The sequence below is a fragment of the Lepidochelys olivacea genome (genome assembly GCF_965140295.1).
Source record: "Lepidochelys olivacea isolate rLepOli2 genome assembly, chromosome: 4".
Classification (NCBI taxonomy): Eukaryota; Metazoa; Chordata; order Testudines; family Cheloniidae; genus Lepidochelys; species Lepidochelys olivacea.
The window spans coordinates 32,640,972-32,662,328 of record NC_140414.1 but is presented as its reverse complement, the minus strand read 5'-3'; the positions used below and the strand labels follow the sequence as shown (position 1 = coordinate 32,662,328).

The 21,357-nt window shown below is 42.3% G+C and overlaps 1 protein-coding gene across 2 annotated transcripts in view; it reads left to right on the top strand.

The window, feature by feature from the left end:
• The window catches only part of STPG2 (sperm tail PG-rich repeat containing 2), a 410,524-nt gene that overhangs the window by 95,036 nt on the left and 294,131 nt on the right, over positions 1-21,357 (top strand). For both annotated transcript variants that reach the window (XM_084625502.1, XM_084625501.1), the window contains exons 9-11: positions 1,581-1,740; positions 5,269-5,432; positions 14,006-14,095. In XM_084625502.1, the coding sequence (XP_084481628.1) occupies positions 1,581-1,740; positions 5,269-5,432; positions 14,006-14,095 (414 nt within the window). The remainder of the gene's footprint in view (positions 1-1,580; positions 1,741-5,268; positions 5,433-14,005; positions 14,096-21,357) is intronic.

Below are 21,357 nucleotides of genomic sequence, written 5' to 3'. Positions count from 1 at the left end.
TACTCACCCTGTGCACTAACTGCGGTTCTTTAAGATGTGTGCTCCTATGGGTGCTCCTGTGGGTGCTCCACTACCCACCCGCCTCCTCTTTGCTTTGGAGTTTAAAGATAGACTCTGTGGTAGAGAAGGAACTGAGGGCAGTTGGACTGCACAGTGCTATATAGACACTGCTCATGGTGTGAGATGGGGAGGAGCACATGTGCAGCCCAACGGGCACAGCTACCGAAGATCTCTGATCCCAGGTGCAGGAGGTGCTACCGCATAGGGGGACACATCTCGAAGAACCTCCGTTACTGCACAGGGTAAGTAACCTTCTCTTCTGTATGATTTTAATTACAGTAGTTAGAATTGTGGTTAGGATTTTCAAAAACACATAGGTGACTTAGGAGCACATTGACTTTCAGTGGGACTTGTGCATCTAAGGGCACTTCATGCTTTTCACTGAACTGAAGCAGTGTCCACCTGGATCATTGCTTCAGGGCAAGTTGGTGTGCTGTAGATGCACATCCTGACTTGCAGCGTAGTAACTTGTCATGTGGACAAGTCCTAAGTCACTTAGGCCCTTTTGAAAATTCCTCCCTGCACGTTTAAATTCCTGCACATTGAGGTTTACTTCACACTTTCATTTCAAGTTAGTTGTGAACTAGCTGATTGGGTTTTTTTCGGTGTGAGTGTAGAGAAAAATGGAGTAATCCCTTGGCTCAGTCATCAAATTTGATTTAATCTCTCCAAGATAAATCAATTGACCACCACATGGTCTGCTATTTGTAGATATTTTGGATGAGAACTTAAAAGCAATCCCCTATGTGTTCTTTGTGGACAGTAAGTATCTCCTCATATAGGATTATGAAACTATTATGGTGTACTTGCCCAGATATTTGGCCTCTTCTTCCCCATTCTGTTTGTGTTGTGTATTTACTAACTACTAATATGGCTGTACTTATGTGTGTGCGTGTGTATGAAGTAATTCAAATTAGTTTTATCTATCTATCCTTGTGTGCGTGTATGAAGTAATTCAAATTATATATACTATATATATAAATTATATATATATAACAAATTATATGTATTATATATATAACTAATTTGAATTACTTCATACACACGCACACAAGTACAGCCATATTAGAGAGAGAGAGTGTGTGTGTATATGTATATATGTGTATATATATATATAAAAAGTATGTATTGTACAGACAATGATAATAAAAGTTGTATGTGAGGAGTCTGATTTTCGAAGCTGGGCATGTGTTATTACCTGGACCTATACCACTTGTGCATGTGCAGACTGAGTACATATCTGTGCAAACTGTCAGATATATAAGTGGCTGTGGGTACACAGAAGCTGAGTACTGGTAAACATACAAATGACATTTACACTTGTTCCCTTCTTTGAAAATCAGGTCCTATATATTCAGATAGATTCAAGATATTAGTTACTATATATAAATTATCTTCACTTCATTAAGAAAGAAATGAGACCTTATATGTTGCTATACTCATGTGAGCACTTTCTGCCCATATAGTTTCTAAATGTGCTGCAGGTTGTCATTGGCATATTTTTTCCTATGCCTCTCTAGAGATTTGTACATGTGAAATCAATCACCCCAGCTCCGGGTACATATAATGAACCACGCTCAGCTCTTGAATCCTTGAAGAAACCATCAGGAATGAAAAAGATCCCATTTGGTCAAACTACAGTTCGGTTCACTCAGGACTCCAGGCTCGAAAAAACACCAGGTTTGCAACTAATCCAAGTACTGTTGGCATTTAGTTTACATGACCCAATATTAGGCAGATTGATATTCTAGGAAGTTAGCAATTAATCTTAAAAAGTATTATTAAAATACAGTAGGCATTAGGGCAAAATACACATATCAAACAGCACTCTCATTTATACTGAAATCTGGAAGGAGCCCAAAGGGAAACAAATGTAGTCTTCCATTCAAGATTTTGTTAGCTTGGTGTTTCCAGGTAATTTTATACTGTCTGTTCAAAGTGATAAATGTAGGTAATATTATTTGCACCTGTTGGGCTTACTGATCTAAAAGAAATCCTAGCTAAAATAAACGGAATTTGAATTGCATTTGTGGGGAGTGGATTTTTTTAAATTTGTGTTGTTGTTTAATAAGGATTCTCTGTGTGAAGTGTAGACTCTGTAGATTTTTCATAGCAGCAGAATACGCAACATGAACTATCTTAACATGGAGAGTGTTGTTCTGCCTGATGTTATACAGTAATTTAACAACTGCCAATGAGGTTTATGTTCTTTACTTCCTGCCTGGTAAGGACATAGCCAGGTAAAACTATTTATCCCAGTGATGCACTCCCCACTTACTACAGGGCCCTAGAAGAAAAAATGCTTGAATTAGAGCAGGGGTTGGCAACCTTTCAGAAGTGGTGTGCCGAGTCTTCATTTATTCACTTTAATTTAAGGTTTTGTGTGCCAGTAATACATTTTAACATTTTTTAGAAGGTCTCTCGCTATAAGTCTATATATTATATAACTAAACTATTGTCGTACGTAAAGTAAAAAAGGTTTTCAAAATGTTTAAGAAGCTTCATTTAAAATTAAATTAAAATGCTGATCTTACGCCGCCGGCCCACTCAGCCCGCTGCCAGCCTGGGGTTCCGTTCACCTAGGCCGGCAGCAGGCTGAGTGGGGCCTGCGGCCGGGACCCCAGCTGGCAAGGGGCCGGCAGCCAGAACCCCAGACTGGCAGCGGGCTGAGCAGGGCCAGGGGCCGGGACCCCAGACGGGCAGTGGACTGAGTGGCTCAGCCCATTGCCAGTCAGCCCGCTGCCGGTCTGGGATCCCGGCCCTGCCCACATAGAGTGGGTACCTACCGTCTCCCTGCCCATTCTCTTCCTCTCTCTCTGCACTGAGCTGAGGGTGGGAGTGCACTGAGCACAGGGCTGGGGGTGAAAAAGCAGGCTGGGGGTTGGGATGTAGGGCCTGGCCAAGAGCTAGAATGAGGGAGGGGGGCTCAGGGTTGGGGCAGGAGGTTTGGGTGTGGAGTGCTTACCTGGGCAGCTCCCATTTGGTGCAAGGGGTGCAGGTGGGAATGTGGGTGTGTGTGCAGCAGCTCCCTTTTGGTGCTCAGGGTTGGGGTGGGAATGTGGGGGGTACAAGAGTTAGGGCATGGGGTGTGGGGAGGCTGGGTATGTGCGTGGGGTGCAGGAGTCAGGGCAGAGGGCTGGCGGCATGTGAGGCAGAGTGCAGGAGTCAGGGCATGGGGTGTGGGGAGGTGCAGGGGTCAGGGCAGAGGGCTGGGAGTGTGTGTGGGGGGGTGCAGGGGTCAGGGCAGGGGGCTCGGAGTGTGTGTGGGGGTGTAGGGGTCAGGGAAGAGGGCTGGGGGTGTGGGCTAGGGTCGTGGGGGTGTTCCCAGCGCCTTGCCCAGAGCGGCTCACGACAGGGGGCTGGAGGCGATATGCCCTGATACCACCCCCCTTCCCCGAGGTCCTGTCCCCACCTCTTCTCTGCCTCCTCCCTGGAGCAGCAAGCGTGCTGCAGCTCCACTGCTCCCCCTCCCTCACAAGGGCCATGAGCTGATGGGCGGCAGGGAGGGAGAGGAGGAGCGGCAGGAACCCAGCACTCTGCGGGAAGAGGCAGGGGAGGGGGGAGCTTGCCTGCCCTGCAGCAGCAGCTGCGGACCAAGCTTCTTCACCCTGCCCCCGCGGGAGGCAGAAAAGAGTGAGCCGGGGCAGGCAGGATTTTTAATGGCACTCTGTTGCCTGCCGGCGTGCCGGCCACCAGCCCTGCTCAGCCCACTGCTGGCCTGGGTTCGGCAGCGGGCTGAGTGAGGCTGGTGGCTGGGAGCCAGCAGGCAGCAGTGTGCCATTAAAAATCGGCACGCGTGACATTGGTTGCCGACCCCTGAATTAGAGTATCACAAAGTCCATATTCAGGGCAAATGCTATCTACCGATGACGGATGCTTTAGGGGTCTGTCTTTTGTTTACAGCCCTCTTCCCCAACACTTTGGTGAATCCTTCTGTGTGCATCCAGATGGGTTTTAGATTATTTTCTTTTTAGAAGGGTGAGAGAGAGAGAGAAAAAAAAAGGGAAAATAACTTTAAATTGACCATTATGGACATAACACACTTCATTGTCTCTTAAACCCCTTACTGTGTTGAAAAAGCATCCCCTGAAAATATTACTTTCCCAATATATGGTTCCCCTCCCCATTCTCTCCCTCTTCTATCCCCCTCACTGTAGAGTATTTTGGGAGGTGATTGATTACTACATTGAAGGTGTGACAGTCAGATGTGCTGTCTGTTGATATAATTGTATAAGTGTATGAGGTCACTGTAAATGTTTTTTTTGCAAAACTGAGTGTAAATTTGATGAAGTTGTGATATATATTAATTTTGGTCTCTGTTGGAGATGGAAGTGAAAGCCTTATGGAGCATTAGAGTGCATTATCAATAGCATTGTAGGCAGTATGAAGATGGAAAAGAATGCACATGTAATTCCCCTTAACTTCTTATTTCCAAGTTTTTAAGGTTTTGGGTTGATGGGGTGCATTCTGCTGCAATTTTAACTGTCACTAAACATATTTTTTGTTTTCTAATATCTAATGACATTCCAGAATGTGTCACATTCCCTAGGTGTTTACTGAGGGTACAGCTCACCCTTTTGCAATGTTCTATTTTGAGGACTTAAGTGGTGTATAGGCCTTCTCCAGGCCCTTTCCCCAGGGATGAGTTTCACCCCATGTTCTGTTCTGCCACCGTTACTCATGTTGAGTAGTCCCTTTTTCTTTGAGTAGTCCCACTTATTAAACTGCTGTCCCATTCTTCACCAAATCAACAATACTGCAGTACCAGTGCTGTCTGTCCTGGGTAACTGCTGTCATGGCCAGTGGGCTACTTGCAGAGTAAGATGCTACTCAGTCTGTGTAAGGATGGCTGAACAGGACTTTAAACTTAAATAATTGAGGTAGTTATTTAGTTATCCAAGGCAAAATGGGAAAGCTTTTAAGAGTGATTACTGTACATATTACTGAAATATAACTCGTCATTTTGCAAATCAAAATCTCTCAGACCACAGGGTCCATACATTTGTATAACTGGCAGATAATTTCACAGATATGGGTCAGTAAATGTATGGCATCCCTGTGCTTTCATTGGTTGAGACAATTCACTACAGTATGAAAACATAACATTTTAAAAATGAATATTAAAAGATAATGTATTTCTAAATTACTATTTATGATAAAAAATCAGAACTATGATGGTGGCTCATTACTCTACTGTGACTTTTTCAGGTCCAGCTTTCTATAATATTCTCAAGTGTAGTATTGAAAAAGAGAATTTTAAAAAAGCTTACTTGGAGAGTACAAAGAAAGGAGCATTTGGATCTTCAGCTCCTCGACCTCTATATGTTTTTAAGAGGGGAGCTTTCTGTACTCCTGGACCAGCTGATTATCAGGTAACTTGAAGCTATTAACTTTTTAAAAAACGGTAAAGAGAGGTTCTTGGGGACTTGGTATGTCAGAATAAAAAGCCTCAGGGTTTTGGAAATGTTTCATGAATATTGTTTAGAAATACAATGTACGTTCTTAAAAATGTTATCCCTTCTGGTCTTCAAAAAGAAAAGGAGTACTTGTGGCATCTTAGAGACGAACAAATTTATTTGAGCATAAGCTTTCGTGAGCTACAGCTCACTTCATCGGATGCAATCAGTGGAAAACACAGTGGGGAGATTTATATACACAGAGAACATGAAACAATGGGTGTTACCATACACACTGTAATGAGAGTGATCGGGTAAGGTGAGCTATTACCAGCAGGAGAGCGGGGGGGAAAAAAACCTTTTGTAGTGATAATCAAGGTGGGCCATTTCCAGCAGTTGACAAGAACGTCTGAGGAACAGTGGGGGGGGAGAATAAACATGGGGAAATAGTTTTACTTTGTATAATGACCCATCCACTCCCAGTCTTTATTCAAGCCTAAGTTAATTGTATCCAGTTTGCAAATTAATTCCAATTCAGCAGTCTCTCGTTGGAGTCTGTTTCTGAATTTTTTTTGTTGAAGAATTGCCACTTTTAGGTCTGTAATCGAGTGACCAAAGAGATTGAAGTGTTCTCTGACTGGTTTTTGAATGTTATAATTCTTGACGTCTGATTTGTGTCAGTTTATTCTTTTATGTAGAGACTGTCCAGTTTGGCCAATGTACATGGCAGAGGGGCATTGCTGGCACATGATGGCATCTATCACATTGGTAGATGTGCAGGTGAATGAGCCTCTGATAGTGTAGCTGATGTGATTAGGCCCTATGATGGTGTCCCCTGAATAGATATGTGGACACAGTTGGCAACAGGCTTTGTTTCAAGGATAGGTTTCTGGGTTAGTGGTTCTGTTGTGTCATGTGTGGTTGCTGGTGAGTATTAGCTTCAGGTTGGGGGGCTATCTGTAAGCAAGGACTGGCCTGTCTCCCAAGATCTGTGAGAGTGATGGGTCGTCCTTCAGGATAGGATGTAGATCCTTGATGATGCGTTGGAGAGGTTTTAGTTGGGGGCTGAAGGAGATGGCTAGTGGCGTTCTCTTATTTTCTTTGTTGGGCCTGTTCTGTAGTAAGTAACTTCTGGGTACTCTTCCGGCTCTGTGAATCTGTTTCTTCACTTCAGCAGGTGTATTGTAGTTGTAAGAATGCTTGATAGAGATCTTGTAGGTGTTTGTCTCTGTCTGAGGGGTTGGAGCAAATGCGGTTGTATCGTAGAGCTTGGCTGTAGACAATGGATCGTGTGGTGTGGTCTGGATGAAAGCTGGAGGCATGTAGGTAGGCATAGCGGTCAGTAGGTTTCTGGTATAGGATGATGTTTATGTGACCATTGCTTATTAGCACCGTAGTGTCCAGGAAGTGGATCTCTTGTGTGGACTGGTCCAGGCTGAGGTTGATGGTGGGATGGAAATTGTTGAAATCATGGTGGAATTCCTCAAGGGCTTCTTTTCCATGGGTCCAGATGATGAAGATGTCATCAATGTTGTGCAAGTAGAGTAGGGGCATTAGGGGACGAGAGCTGAGGAAACGTTGTTCTAAGTCAGTCATAAAAATGTTGGCATACTGTGGGGCCATGCGGGTACCCATAGCAGTGCCGCTGATTTGAAGGTATACATTGTCCCCAAATGTGAAATAGTTATGGGTGAGGACAAAGTCAGAAAGTTCAGCCACCAGGTTTGCCATGACATTATCAGGGATACTGTTCCCTAAGGCTTGTACCACAAGGGGCCACAACAGTAGTTCCTTTAAGCCACCCAGCAATATTGTTAATCTATCCAACTATACTCTTAGCCCAGCAGAAGAATCTGTCCTGTCTCGGGGCCTCTCCTGCTGCTGCTGCGCCCCCAAGAACATGATACAGTTCTGTGGTGACCTAGAATCCTATTTTCAACGTATCTGACTCAAGGAATATTTCCAACACACCTCTGAACAACATACTAACCCACAGAGACCTTCCTACCAAGACTACAAAGAGAAGCATTCTGGGTGGACTCCTCCTGAAGGTCGAAACAACAGACTGGACTTCTACATAGAGTGCTTCCACTGATGTGCACAGGCTGAAATTGTGGAAAAGCAGCATCACTTGCCCCATAACCTCAGCCGTACAGAACACAATGCCATCCACAGCCTCAGAAACAATTCTGACATCATAATCAAAAAGGCTGACAAAGGAGGTGCTGTCGTCATCATGAATAGGTCGGAATATGAACAAGAGGCTGCTCGGCAGCTCTCCAACACCACTTTCACTTACCCTCTGATCCCACTGAGGGTTACCAAAAGAAACTACACCATTTGCTCAAGAAACTCCCTGAAAAAGCACAAGAAGAAATCAGCACAGACACACCCCTGGAACCCTGACCAGGGGTATTCTATCTGCTACCCAAGATCCATAAACCTGGAAATCCTGGGCGCCCCATCATCTCAGGCATTGGCATCCTGACAGAAGGATTGTCTGGCTATGTAGACTACCTCCTCAGGCCCTATGCTACCAGCACTCCCAGCTATCTTTGAGACACCACTGACTTCCTGAGGAAACTACAATCCATTGGTGATCTTCCTGAAAACACCATCCTGGCCACTATGGATGGAGAAGCCGTCTACACCAACATTCCACACAAAGATGGACTACAAGCTGTCACGAACAGGTCATCTAGTCTGATCTCTTGTATGTTGCAGGCCATTGACACCACCAAGCACCTGCACGCAAACCCAATGGAACGGAGGCCAAAGTAAATGAGGGACACAGGAGATTAGATTATTATGTACCACGGATAGTGAATAGGAGGGACCAAGGTGCACCAGTGCTTGAGGTCCCTGCAATCAGGGAAATGATTAAATGAGATATACCCAGATAATCCTGGCAAGTGACCTGCACCCACACATTGTAGAGGAAGTCAATCCATCCTGCACTCCAAGGTCACTGCCAATTTGACCTAGGGGAAAATTTCTTCCCCTCATAACCCTGACCCACCCTGACCAGTGTCCCAGTTTGCAATGCAATACATATTGTGAAGAAGAGAACTAAATAATAAACACAGATACATGTAAAGTATAGATCCATATATGCATGTTTCAACTTTTCAGTATTTGCCCAGACCTTGGACTCCAACTCTACTGAAATAACTGTGAGCTGGGGGGAAAAACAAACAAAAAAAACACTTCAGACATTTTGACATGCATATCGGAACACAAAGATCCCACTTTGTTTCTAAAAATGCTGTGTAGCTATGTTACTGAAATGCTTAGCTTTATCATCTTAGTCAGAATTTTCTCAGTCCAGGTTAAGTAGCATGGGCACGTTTTTTGTATTCTGCCATATAGTCACCGTGGTATGGCAGTTTGGCCTGATGCTGATTAATCTGGGTATATAGTCTAACTAATGCACTCAGGATAAAATTCTGCCCTCACATATATGCACACAATTGTTAAAATGGACAAGGTCTACTATCAAATTCCCAATTAGAACCAAGCTGGGTACCAGTTAATTAACAAAGCTAAAATAATAAATATTCATCAAGTAGAACGGGCAAGTTTGGTGATATTTTTAAAGGGTGGAGGTGGCATTAAGGATATCATCCTTTCATATCACACAGATTTGCCTAGATAATTTCCATTTGGCCATGCAATAACACAAACAATCAGATATTGAAATAATTTAACAATTCTGTTTCTTTCTCACTAGGATTTATGATTTGGAAATATAGCACATATGTAATAATTGTTAACAATATTCCTACTCAGCATTGGGACAATAGATGTACATTTTTGTTCTTTCAAAGATGACTCAAATAGTAATAAGACTTGAACAGATAGTACTGCAAAATAAGATTTCTGCAAGCAATTGTTTTCCCCAGAGTCATATGCTGTTTAGGAATATATACTTGCATGCTGTTTTGTGTAAGAGACTTTTGAATCATTGATTACAAACAAGCAATGCACATAGATTAACTGTTAACTTTTTCACAGGTGCTCTAGTCACACAACCTTTGTGCAAAGAGTTTAGACAGATATACCATTTTTTACCTTAGGATTTATGTACAGGTAAAACTTGTTTTTATAAATTATCACGGTTATTGTATTACCCTTAATTACTGCAATGATGATCACGTGGGGCATCACTGTCATTTACACTAAAATCCCTTTACCTCACTCTGGCAAGAAAAGAAGCCTTAAATAAAATAAATTTACACTTTGCATGGTAGAGTAAAGGGGCCTTATCTTAGATGGGGATCAGTTTCCAGGGTCTTCCAATTTCTGACACATGTTATTTGAACAGTAAAAGTTATAAAAATAAATATTTCATGCAAACACAAAATTTCAGTAGAACAATAAATAGATAACTTTTCTCTCTTCTTCCCCTGGTCACTGTTAATCACAAGATGCCCTGGAGGGGTGGCTTAGTTCATCCAGTCAAGAACACTTCTTATTTAGGCAAACTTTACTTTTCACCTGCTAGCTGATGAGTGAGTTGCTCCCAGTCATTATCTGTCCACTCTAATTTTTTTTTCGATTTTGGAGATGTTCTTTGACATCCCTACATGGGGCATTGACAGAGGGATCGAAACCTGGACCTATAGATCTAAAACTGGAGCCTTTGCTGCCTCAACTGAAAAACCCTCACTTGTTAGCTCAAAGGCTGAGAAGATACATTAAATTTTGTTTGGTCTAGACGCTAGAGAAGGACAGAGAGCTAAGCTGAGTAAGCATGGCTCACAAATAGTTCTGTGCGCAGGCTCACTTGTGAATAAAACTGCATTTGAGAGGTCTGCGTGCTCCTTACGCTCATGTTGCAATCCATCCTCGTACCTTTCTTTGATCTGTTCTTGTTTTATCTTGTTCCCACAAAGATTTTTCACTAGTGTCCAGTTCTGTGCTCCACAGCAGGGTCTCTTCCCAGTCCTTTCCCCTGCTTCCACACTTACTTCTCAATTCTTATTTATATAAAGTGCACCAGCACTGGCTAGGTTTCTGTAAAATAAAATTAAACTTTTGTGAAGGCTAAAGAATGTTCTGCCTTCTTCACAGGTTCCTGTAATAATTCATAGTTTTTTGATTAACTTACAGTAACGCTTTCTGCAAATTTCAAATATGGTTTTCTCAGGTGGCACAACCAGAGGGCAAGAGGGGCTAGTGCCCTCACAGTGGAAATATTGTGGGGGGCTCCATGCCTGCATAAATTAATGAAAGCCCCGGAGTGGGGGGGAACAGGATCCAGAGGGGCTGGAGCAGCTGTGGTGGTGCCTGACGTCAGGCTGGAGAACAGGGAGTGGAGCCAGGAAGGGCTGTAATGATTCCAGGAGCAGATAGGAACCCTCAGGATCCTCTTTTCTAGCCTGGAGCCGGCTGCCTCTGAGTCTCAGTATCCCCCTTCAATCTCCTTGCCCAACCATTCACAGGGGCCCCTTCTGCACCTCTATTGGGGTTGTATTATTGGTTAGGCTGCTGCCAGGCCTCTTCTATATACAGAGTAATTTTTAGGCTCAGTATTCTAACAGTGTTTGAGAGTTGGTTAACATTAACCACTATTTCACAGACCTGAGTTCGTAACATTTTCATTATTTCTGCTCTTCTTCTTTGCAAAATTCATGGTCAGGATCAAAATAATTTAGATCTAAAACATGGTTTTTCTCCATGAGAGCTGGGAGCTCTATTCAGTTCTCCATGGTTTGGTTCTCTGTGATCTTTCACAGACATATACTGTATGCCCAATTAAAGTAATGAGGTCTCTAGTCTCCTTAGAAAACATCCAGTAGGATTACAGTGCTTTCAGCTAGATTAACCAATCATGAAACAGTGTAGCAATTCATATGGTTTAGTTGTTGGTAAATTAATGTTAGGTTTTTGGAATTACAAGGTACTCAGCGTTGCTTTCTGACAATAAATAATACTACATTCAAGGCTGCATCTCACACAGTAAAGTTAGGCTGAGGCAAGTAAACAAAAGATGAACTACAGTAATTTTCTAATATTCTTATTTTACAATAAACAGCACAATAAGTGTTTTTTCTTAATTTTTGTTTTAATTTTTTTTTTTATAAATGGAAAAGTACAGCATTCCTAGGTTTCAGCATTCAAGTAAAGATATAAAAATCTCAAAAGTCAAACTAAACATAAACAACAAAATAAGTGCTTCTCATGCAGGATCAAGTAATTAACATACTTAACTCATGGAGTGACTCTGTCTCTTAAGTTCTGTATTATCAAATATATCAAGTACAACTACCTAAGGACCCCATTATTGGTCCCTGACATCTTACTTTAACAGAATTATCATCATATGGGAAGGAAGAGAATATATATTACTAAATATGTTAGATGTAGGAAAGTTTTTTCCAGTATTTGTCAAATGCAAATAACTTAGTTCCCCTAGGTCTTAATCAAGCAAGCTGAATAGTTCACATACATTATCATTAGAACTCATTATAGAAAAATGTAGATCTAACAGTCTCTTCTCAGAGGTGGGGGTGGCAAACTAAGGTTTCTTGGGGATATAGCCAGGCCTGTGCACCAAAATCAGTGGTTAGCAGTGTTTCATGGCACCTCTATTCAGTTTTAAAAGCGGCTACTAAAACCTAATGGAACACAAAACTTAACCCTCCTCCTCCCCCCCCCCCCCGGCAATTACTACACCTTTAACAAAAGACATTCTCAAAAATAGCTAGTATTTTCCACATTCGTGTACTGATTAAGAGAGATTAATAACAAAATATTGATACCTTTATCTATGTAAACCCCTATATAAAAATATACTTAAACTCACTGCATTAAATAATAAATGAAATACAGTGATTGAAAAAGAAAAAAAATTGCAGTTAACATTTCAAAATGCTACATTGGTTCTCAAGGCCATAGCTTTCAGTGTTGGTCACAAAAGTGTTACAGTAGTCAAAAAATTATTATTCTACATGGAGTAATGTAGCTCATGATTATGTTTTCCACTGTTCCTGTTCTTCCTTTTCCTGCATTTAATTTTTTGTGCATAAAGCTTTTAAATACACCAAGTTGGCAGCACATAAAGGTTTCCATTGGATAGGAAGAATATAGGCAGAATAGGCAATAGGTATCAATAGGCAGAACTTATATGGTATCACAAAACCAGTGGGGAGCATAATTTATATCATAGATTCCCAACCTGGGGTTAGTGGGCTTTGTGTGTGAATGGGTCATTGGAGTAGAGGAGAGAGAGTGGATATAGGGTAGTGAGTAGAAGAGTGCAGGTGAGGAAACTGCATGGTCCTGAACCTGTTCCCCCTTTCCCCACAACAAATGTAAGCCTGCAGCTGTGAGTAAAGATGCTGTCAGTATCTTGAAAAGTACCCTTTATCCTTTTATGGTCCCACTGCGATCTCTGCTGTAGTAGCCCTGAGTACATTCTGTAAGTACAAGTTGGCAGGCTCAGGAAATGGTCTTTTTCTCAATCTTTCCTTTCCTGCTCCTGTGGTGGTGCTATTTTGTACTGTACCTCTTGTGTTGTTTATAAGCACCCATGCATGCCACAGTTGTAAGTGTTACATGTTACAAACCTTGTTCTTGTGGAAATGGACATTACAAGCTCCACAAGTGTTATCATAATGTAGGCTTTTTTAGTTCTGTAGTTAGAGCAGCTAAGGTGCATCTATTAAGGCCCTGCTACAGGAAAGCACTGAAGCATGTGTTTAAGTCCTATTGATGTCACCATTAAGCTGCTGTACTTATGGAGCCTGACATTAGAATAATACATGCGGCGTTTGAAGTCAGTGGGACTTAAGCATGTGCCGGTGTGCTTCCCTGAATCTGGTCCTAACAGCTTAATACAAAGTAATATGAAATCAAACATATTTTTCTTAGGTTAATTTAGCTTATTATTCACGTAAATGTTTTAAAATATTTTTATTGTGAGTGCACATAAAGATTGGTGATAGATCACAACATGAATTGAAATAAATAAATAAAGGTTCTTTGAACACTTAAGGCCTCCTTTTAACTTTCTTTTTTTTCTTTTTTTTCTTTTAGGAAAACCAAATAAATTACTGTTTATATTGTTAGTATAACAATATGTTTATAAATTTAAACACTTAAAAACCAGGAACTTTAAAAGTTAAAGTGCTCATAGTAAAAACTTAGCTTTGCTGTATTGCACTGTTTTCTATTCCTGTTTCTCTTTTTGGATGGTTACTTCTGTTTGATGTTTATATTTGTGAAGTATTTGCTATAAAATATAAAGGATGAGGAATATGGCCAAGCTGTCATCATCTTAGCTTTTCGTTTGCTGAGTTTGGAGCACTGAACATCATAGGCTTAACAGTACCTTAATATCATGTATTTGTTTAGGTTTCAAGAGGTTTATACTGTAATGGGGAACTTGGAAGGAGACAATGTATAACTATTTGTATTTGTATACACTGAATGGATTGATTCTAATGCCAACAGAACTGAAGTGAATTAAAACTACAAAGGAATTTTCAGAGTCTGAAATAGAGTTTTTTAAAGACTAACACTTCTGTGTACTTTGGAATTCTCAGGGCAAAAGGAGCACTGAAGAATCACATAAACAACAAAAGCAATTATCTGTTTTCTTGTCATCAACAGAAAGAACTCCAGTAGTTACCATGGTAAGATAACTCTCCAGATTATTTAGATTGTCTTTTTATTTTACTGAATTCCCACTAATATTTTAAACTAATGAATACAAACAAGATTTGTGGGGTCAAATTCTTTGCAAGCTAAGGTCCTTTGAAATTAATAAAATTATGCTCGCAGAGAATCTGGCATGTATTTTCTGTGGGGTCTGTAAATTTACAGCAATGAGAATGACATCTTCCAGAATGGTGGTATAATATTTTCAGTATTATTTTATTTCTGATTCTGTGTGTCCTAACATGATTTTTGTTTTTCTTACCACTGCTGTACATTGAGCAGAGAGTTTTTATTGAGCTGTGATGTTCAGGTCTTCTTTCTAAGTGGTTAAAGTTAATTTCGAATGCAGCAATGTATACGAGCAGTTCTACTTAGTTCTTACAATAGTTCTACTTAGTTCTTGCATTTGTCTACAAAGAATATCATCTCCCATTATGTTACCCTTTCCCCTGGGTTTATGAGGCCCCTGCAAAGTTCATCACAGTCTTCTGAGGTCTTGCCTATCCTAAATAATTTTGGTGTCATCTGCAAATTGGCCACCTCACTAGTTACCACCTTTTCCAGATCATTAATAAGTGTATTAAAGAACACCTGTCCTTGTGTGGAACACTGGGGCACTGTGGTATTATTCTTTGTTTTCTGTCTTAGCCAGTTTCTAGCCTTTGGCAGTATTTTGACACTTACCGCCTGACTACTTTTTTCCATAAGAGCCTTTTATGAGAGCTTTTTCAAAGGCATTTTGAAAGTCCTAATATGCATTTTATCAGTGGGTTCCTCCTCATCCATTATTCTGATGGTGCTCTTGAAGAATAGATTAAAGAGGGATAATTGTCCTCAGTAGAAGTTGTGCTAGGCTGTTTCTATCATCTTATGCTCCTCTGGATTTTTCATAATTCTCTTTTTACTGATTTTTTCAACCAGTTTACCTGAGACCGAAGTAAGGTTTATTGATCTGTAATTCCTGGATTACCTCAAAAGACATTTTGTTAAAGACAGGTACCTTCCAAAGACATTTGCTACCTTCCAGTCCTCTGTTGTAGTAAGTGATTTTAGTTAGAGCTTGCATATTTTTGTTAGAAATTGAATCATTTAATAATTAATTCCTACAGAACTCCTGGATGTATATCATTAGGTGCAGGGGACTTTGTTGCTCTTTAATTTACTATTTTGTTCCAGCACTACTACCTTTGACATCTCACTCTTTGACAATACCTGTTTTTTATTTACCTAAAAAGAGTAGCTTTGGGATAGATGTCTCCTAAACATCCTCACTGTTGAAAGCTGATGCAAGTGAATCATGTAACTTTTCTGTAATATCCTATTGCTCTTGTTAATCCCTGATAGTTCAGCAAACTCACTGGTCCTCTTGCAGGCTTTCTGCTTCTGATACAATTAAATTATTTGTTTGATTATTGGCGATTTGTCCTTCAAACTCCATCTTAGCCCTGCGAATTTTCATTTTAACTTGTATCTACCATAGTTTATGCAGCTTCCTGCTGGTTGTACTTGGGCTTAATTTCCATTTGTTGAAGGATACTTTTGTCTCAAATTTTCCCCTTCAGCCTTATGATTTAATCATAAGTAAGGCTATGTTATAGTCATGGGTATTTTTAGTAAAAGACATGGACAGGTCATGGGTAGTAAACAAAAATTCATGGTCTGTGATCTGTCCATGGCTTTTACTAAAAATACTGATGACTAAAACTTGGTGGGGGGAGGGCCGCTACCCAGGGGCCCTGCGGGTGCTGGGGGAAGGCAGGCTGGGGGCACGGGTGGGGGTGGTGTGCGGCCCAAGACCCCCACTGGTGCTGGGGCGGGGGGGTGGGTGTTGGCGGAGCCAGAAGGCTTCCTACCTGTCTCCACACCTATCTCCCCGCTCCCCCGGGAAGCAACAGGAGTTTGGGTGTGGGAGGGGGCAGGAGTGAGGTGGGCTCTGGGTGGTGCTTACCTGGGGGAATTTCTGGAAGCGGTGACATCCCCCTCGTTCAGCTGCTAGGTGGAGGCGTGGCCAGGCAGCTCTGCATGCTGCCTCCAGCCAGGGCACCACCCCTGCAGCTCCCATTGGCTGGGAGGCAGTCAGGTAAGTGCTGCCCAGAGTCCACCTTACCCTGTCACGTGACCCAACCCCCTGCCCCCTCCCACAGCCAAACTCTTCTGCTGGGGGCAGGTTGGCAGGGGGGGACGGGGGCCAGAGACTACTCGAGCAGCGGCCGGTGGTGTGCCTGGTGCAGGGTCTGCCTGCGCTGCCTCTGAGCCAGGTGCACTGGCTGCTGCAAAAGTCACAGAGGTCACAGAAAGTCACGAAATCCGTGACTTCTGTGACCTCCGTGACAAACTCACAGCCTTAATCATAAGGGTTTTTCTAACTTTCCTGCTTCTACTTTTTTAATGGGCTAAGCAACTCAGTTACCATATACTTAAGGATCTCCATTCTATTCTCAATTTTTTTAATATATACGCTTTTGACTTTAGAATCTTTTTAACTAGCGTGTTCATTTAAAAAAATACCCCTCTCTGAAATTTAGTATCATACTACTAGCTTTTCGATGGTTTTGTGGCTCACATGCAGTATGTACGTTTCCTTCCATGTAGATATGCAGAGTCAGTGTTATGAAGCAGAATATTTGTTTACTCTAAACTGAGCAGATGCTGTTTGAGAGAGACAAGGAAGGTGAGGTAATATCTTTTATTGGACTGACTTCCATTCGTGGACGGGACAAGATTTTGAGCTTCACAGACCTCTTTTTCAGGTCTGGGCTACAGGCTGCAACAACACTGCATGCAAATAAACTTTAATTGAAAATCATTGAATGAAAGAAAGTAAAATAGAATTCTACAGTACCATTTTTACAGTGATTTTTAAGAGCAGAGCTGGACATTTTATGACCATTACAAATTTTTTTCTTGAAAATTAAATTTTGAATGAACGAGCTGATATTAATCAGACCTCATAAGAAGTAGAAAGTGGGTTTTCTTGACACAGATCAGCAAAGTAATCATTTTACCATATGTCTTCAAATTGTTCTCTGAGCTTTGAGCATGTGTGAAGTCACTGAGTGGTGCACATAATAAATGCTTGACAAGACAGTACTCAGAATTAGAAAATATAAGTTCCAGTAAATAATACAGCTGTACAGTATCTATTGTAACAGTTCTTCAAGTATATCTCAGTGTGGATCCCATTGTAGGTGTGCATGCATCTCATGTCTGCGTGTTCAGATTCTTTTGAATAGCAGTGTCCATTGGGGCCACACATGCTTCCTTTGCCACCTCATGCTCCCACGTGAGGACGTAAAAGACAGAGTGGCTGCGACTCTAACTCACTTCCCGCTAACAATCCCAGTGTCGGTGAGATGGAATGCAGGGAATGGCCAATCTGCTACTCTCTCTTTAGATACCCTAAGCCATTTTCCCAGGCCAACTTGGTGAAGAAATCTTGTCTTTATACTTGGTTCTACAGGGTGTTCGTTAAGAAAGAAAGAAGAAAAGAATTTGATTGCTGATCCCTGTGCTGTGGTGTATGTCTCACATCAGTGTTGATAGGGTTAATGAGGGTCTGAGAGGTCAAGTAGGTCACCTGGTATTACCTGAGAGAAGGAAAGCCAAGGTTAATTGAGAATGAAATCTGTCTGGGGAAGGGTTGGGCCAACACTCTAAAGGAAAGAAGCTGAGAGCAGAAAGCAGCTGCTGGGGAAGGAGTCTGCCAACACTTCCTGGGAGAAGAGAGGTTGTCAGGGGCCAGAAGGAAGTCAGAGGAGTTAGCCCTAGAATCCTGCCCAGGAGTAAGGAATCTGGCAAGAAGCTAAAAGGTAGTGAAGTAGCTATTGGGAGTGGTGTAAGCTTCAATAGTAAACCCTGAGACAGACAAGAGAAAGAGGATGGAACCAAGGGAAACAGGGACAGGGACTGAGCAGACCCGGATTGCTGGTTTTAGGGTCCCTGGGCTGGAACCTAGTGCAGAGTGAGCAACAAACAGCAGGGGGCACCCAATGCAGTGAGAGCTGTATAGACACAAGGAGGCACACTAGTGGTTATTGGGAACCTCATTACAATCCCCCTTTACATCCACTGTACATTAGGGTGAAGTGCTTTGTGCCAACCACAACACCTCACAAATTCTTCCCACCCTTCAACAGACTTATCCCCCTCAAAAATGGACAAAGCCAATATCTCTTTTGCCTAAAGGAGAGAGACATCTCATACAGGTGCTCTGATTACAAGTCCTGTTCCTCCAGGATATATAGGTTAAGGGATTCTTGGCTCAAGCTACATCTTCTAGATCAGTCTACATGGGTCACTTGGGATCCAGAAGTGACAGTTATAACCAGAGTGAGGCCAAATAAACCAGCATCGGCCTGCACTAGTTTGAGAACACATCACACTCTGGGATTAGATGGAAAGAAGGCAGAAGACACCAACAAAGTTGGCACCAGTGAAGTTGACGTTGATTACTTCAACATCAGTGAAGGTCCCGACGCTCAGGACCTCAGCATCAACATCCTCAGCACCAACTACCTCAGAATCAGCAGCTCTGACACTGATGGCTCTGGTGCCTATGCTAGCACTTCAGCCATTGAAGCTGGCACCTATGCCCAGACATAAACAGGACACTGACTCACATAGCCAGACTGAGCTTAAACATATCTCTAAAACTGAAAAAAGGTCCAGTAGAGATAACATGAACCATCAGTCCTCCAAGGATAAAGCCATTGAGAAATTAGGTGGAATGAGAGATCTGGCACTGATCCCTATACCAGAACCTAGAACAGAGCCAAGCAAAGATCTGAGAAATGCCTTGCAGGATTCTCTCTCCCCTCTGGAGATACTATGGACAGATCCCTTCACATCCAGGAAGTTACAAATAACAATGAGGTGACCGACACTGGCTCCACACTACTCCTGAGCTCTGCCGCTTGAGGAAGAGAGATGATACTCCTCCTCATTGCCAATGTATTCCTTCTCACCAGCACTGAGCAGAGGTACTTTTCCACTGCTATTGGGGAATGACCTCAGGTAAAGTACCATGGAGCTCTTTGAACAGCTTGATGCCCACCCAGACTCAGAGTCCTTGGTCATTTCTGCAGCACAAGAAAAATTGAAGTCCATTAAAGGAATTCCTGAGGACAAAGACCCTAAGAAAGGAGACATTTTGGGATACAAAGTATATTCATCAGCCTTGCTGAAGCTTCAGGTGGTGAACTACCAGGCATTGTTCACCAAATATAATTTGGGAGAGGATCACTTCCTTCCTTGCAAAATCCAACAGGAGTGCAGGGATGAAATGAAGGAGATAATTAAAGTGGGCCAGATGACCACAAGAACATCACTGTAGGTGACCTTGGATGCCTCTGATACAGCCGCGAGGTCAATGGCCAAGGCTATTGCAATGAGGCACATCTTTTGGCTCCAGGTGAGCTATAGCCCATGATTGAAGACCTTCCTTTTGAAGGAATGGATCTCCTCAGCCAGAGGACAGATGGACTGCTCCATTCCCTCAAGGACTTGAGAGCCATGCTACAATCCCAGGGAATTTAAAAACTGGCTCTCTATAGAAAGCCCTACAAATATTAGCCCCAACAAAGGCAGAGTATGCCATGCTACACCATGGGCTGACAGCCAGAGTATCAGAAAAGAAAGAAACTCAGTTATTTCACAGTACACCTGTCTTCTGCCTCTTTGACCAACCCTGCACCCTCTTCAGAGGGCAGCAGGTTTGACAGGAGTGTCAAGAATCACAGCAGAGCCAGTCTGGAACTTGGCCCCACCTTTGGGAACAGTCTTGTCCCATTTCACCAGGCCTGGGCAGCCATCACAGCCAACAAATGGGCATTTGAAAACATAGCCGAACATTACCCTATACAATTCCATTTTCTGCCCCCTACCTAACTTGCTTCCCCATTTCTTTTCAGGGACCCTTTTCATGAGACTTCATTATAAACAAACAAGGCTTGTTGCTTCATCTAGGAGACATAGAAGTTCTGTGGGGGTACAGGGGAAGAGGTTCTACTCACAGTACTTCTGTATCCCAAAAAAGAAAGGTGATTTTGTCTTATCCTAGACCTGAAGAAACTGAACAAATACATATTCCGCCTCACATTCAGGATTGTAACAATTACCGACATTATCACATCTCTCCAGGCGTAAGTCAGGTTTGTGGCTATTGACTTTCAGGATACACGCTTCCACATAGTCATCCATCTGGCCTGTGGGAAGTACCTGAGGTTCACAGTGGGGTTCAACCATTTTCAATACAAAATGGATTCCCCACTGAGAGTTTTCATGAAGTGTCTGGGAATAGTACCTGTACACTTCAGAAGGAAGAACACTGATGTCTATCCTTACCTGGATGATTTGCTGATCAAGTGCAGATTCCAGCAGGAGACAAGAACAAGTCTTCCTCCTCTAAATGGTAGACCACATGGTGAACTATGAAGAAGATCATCTGTTATGCCATTACAGACGATAGAATTCATAGGAGCTCTGATTGTCTCCAACTTGGAAAGAGTATACCTTCCCAATGAAGATTCCTGTTGATGCAATTGCTAATGCTCGGGACAGAGTAAAAGTTGACTATGATGATATTTCCATGTCTGGGGCTGGTTGGCCATATGTTTGCTTGCATATACATGGCAGTACTTGCCAGACTTCACCTGTGACATCTTCACCTCTGCCTCATGTCAGTCAATTCCCCAGGAAAACACCAGATGAACAAGAAGGTTTTTGTTTCACCTCTCATTGTTGCAGAACTAAGATGGCAAAAGAAACCCAGAAATGTGCATGGAGGGGTACCATTCTCTGCATTCTCACTGACAAAAACTTTAATTATGGAAATATCTGGCATAGGTTGAGAAGTCCATTGGACCATCTACAAATGCAAGAGACCTAGGCCCCAGAAGTCATGAGGTTCCACATCAAAATCCTGGTCCTCAGAGCCACTAAAACAGCCTGCAGAGCCTTCCTCAACATTCTTCAAAACTCCACTATGCGAATACTGACAGACAACCCGTCTGCAATGAAATACATAAGCAAACAAGGGGGCACGTATTCATCTTCCCCTTGTCTGGAAGGTGTGCCAGAACTTTTGTTCCAGGGGGGCCGTGAACCTGGGGTTGTTTCTAAAATGCTTTCCTTCTGCAGTGATCTCAAAGCATACTATATACTTTTTCATCAACCTCCTTGTTCCTCAGAGTAATTTCCAAGATGAGAAGAGACAAAGGTATGATCTTTTTGTGGCTCC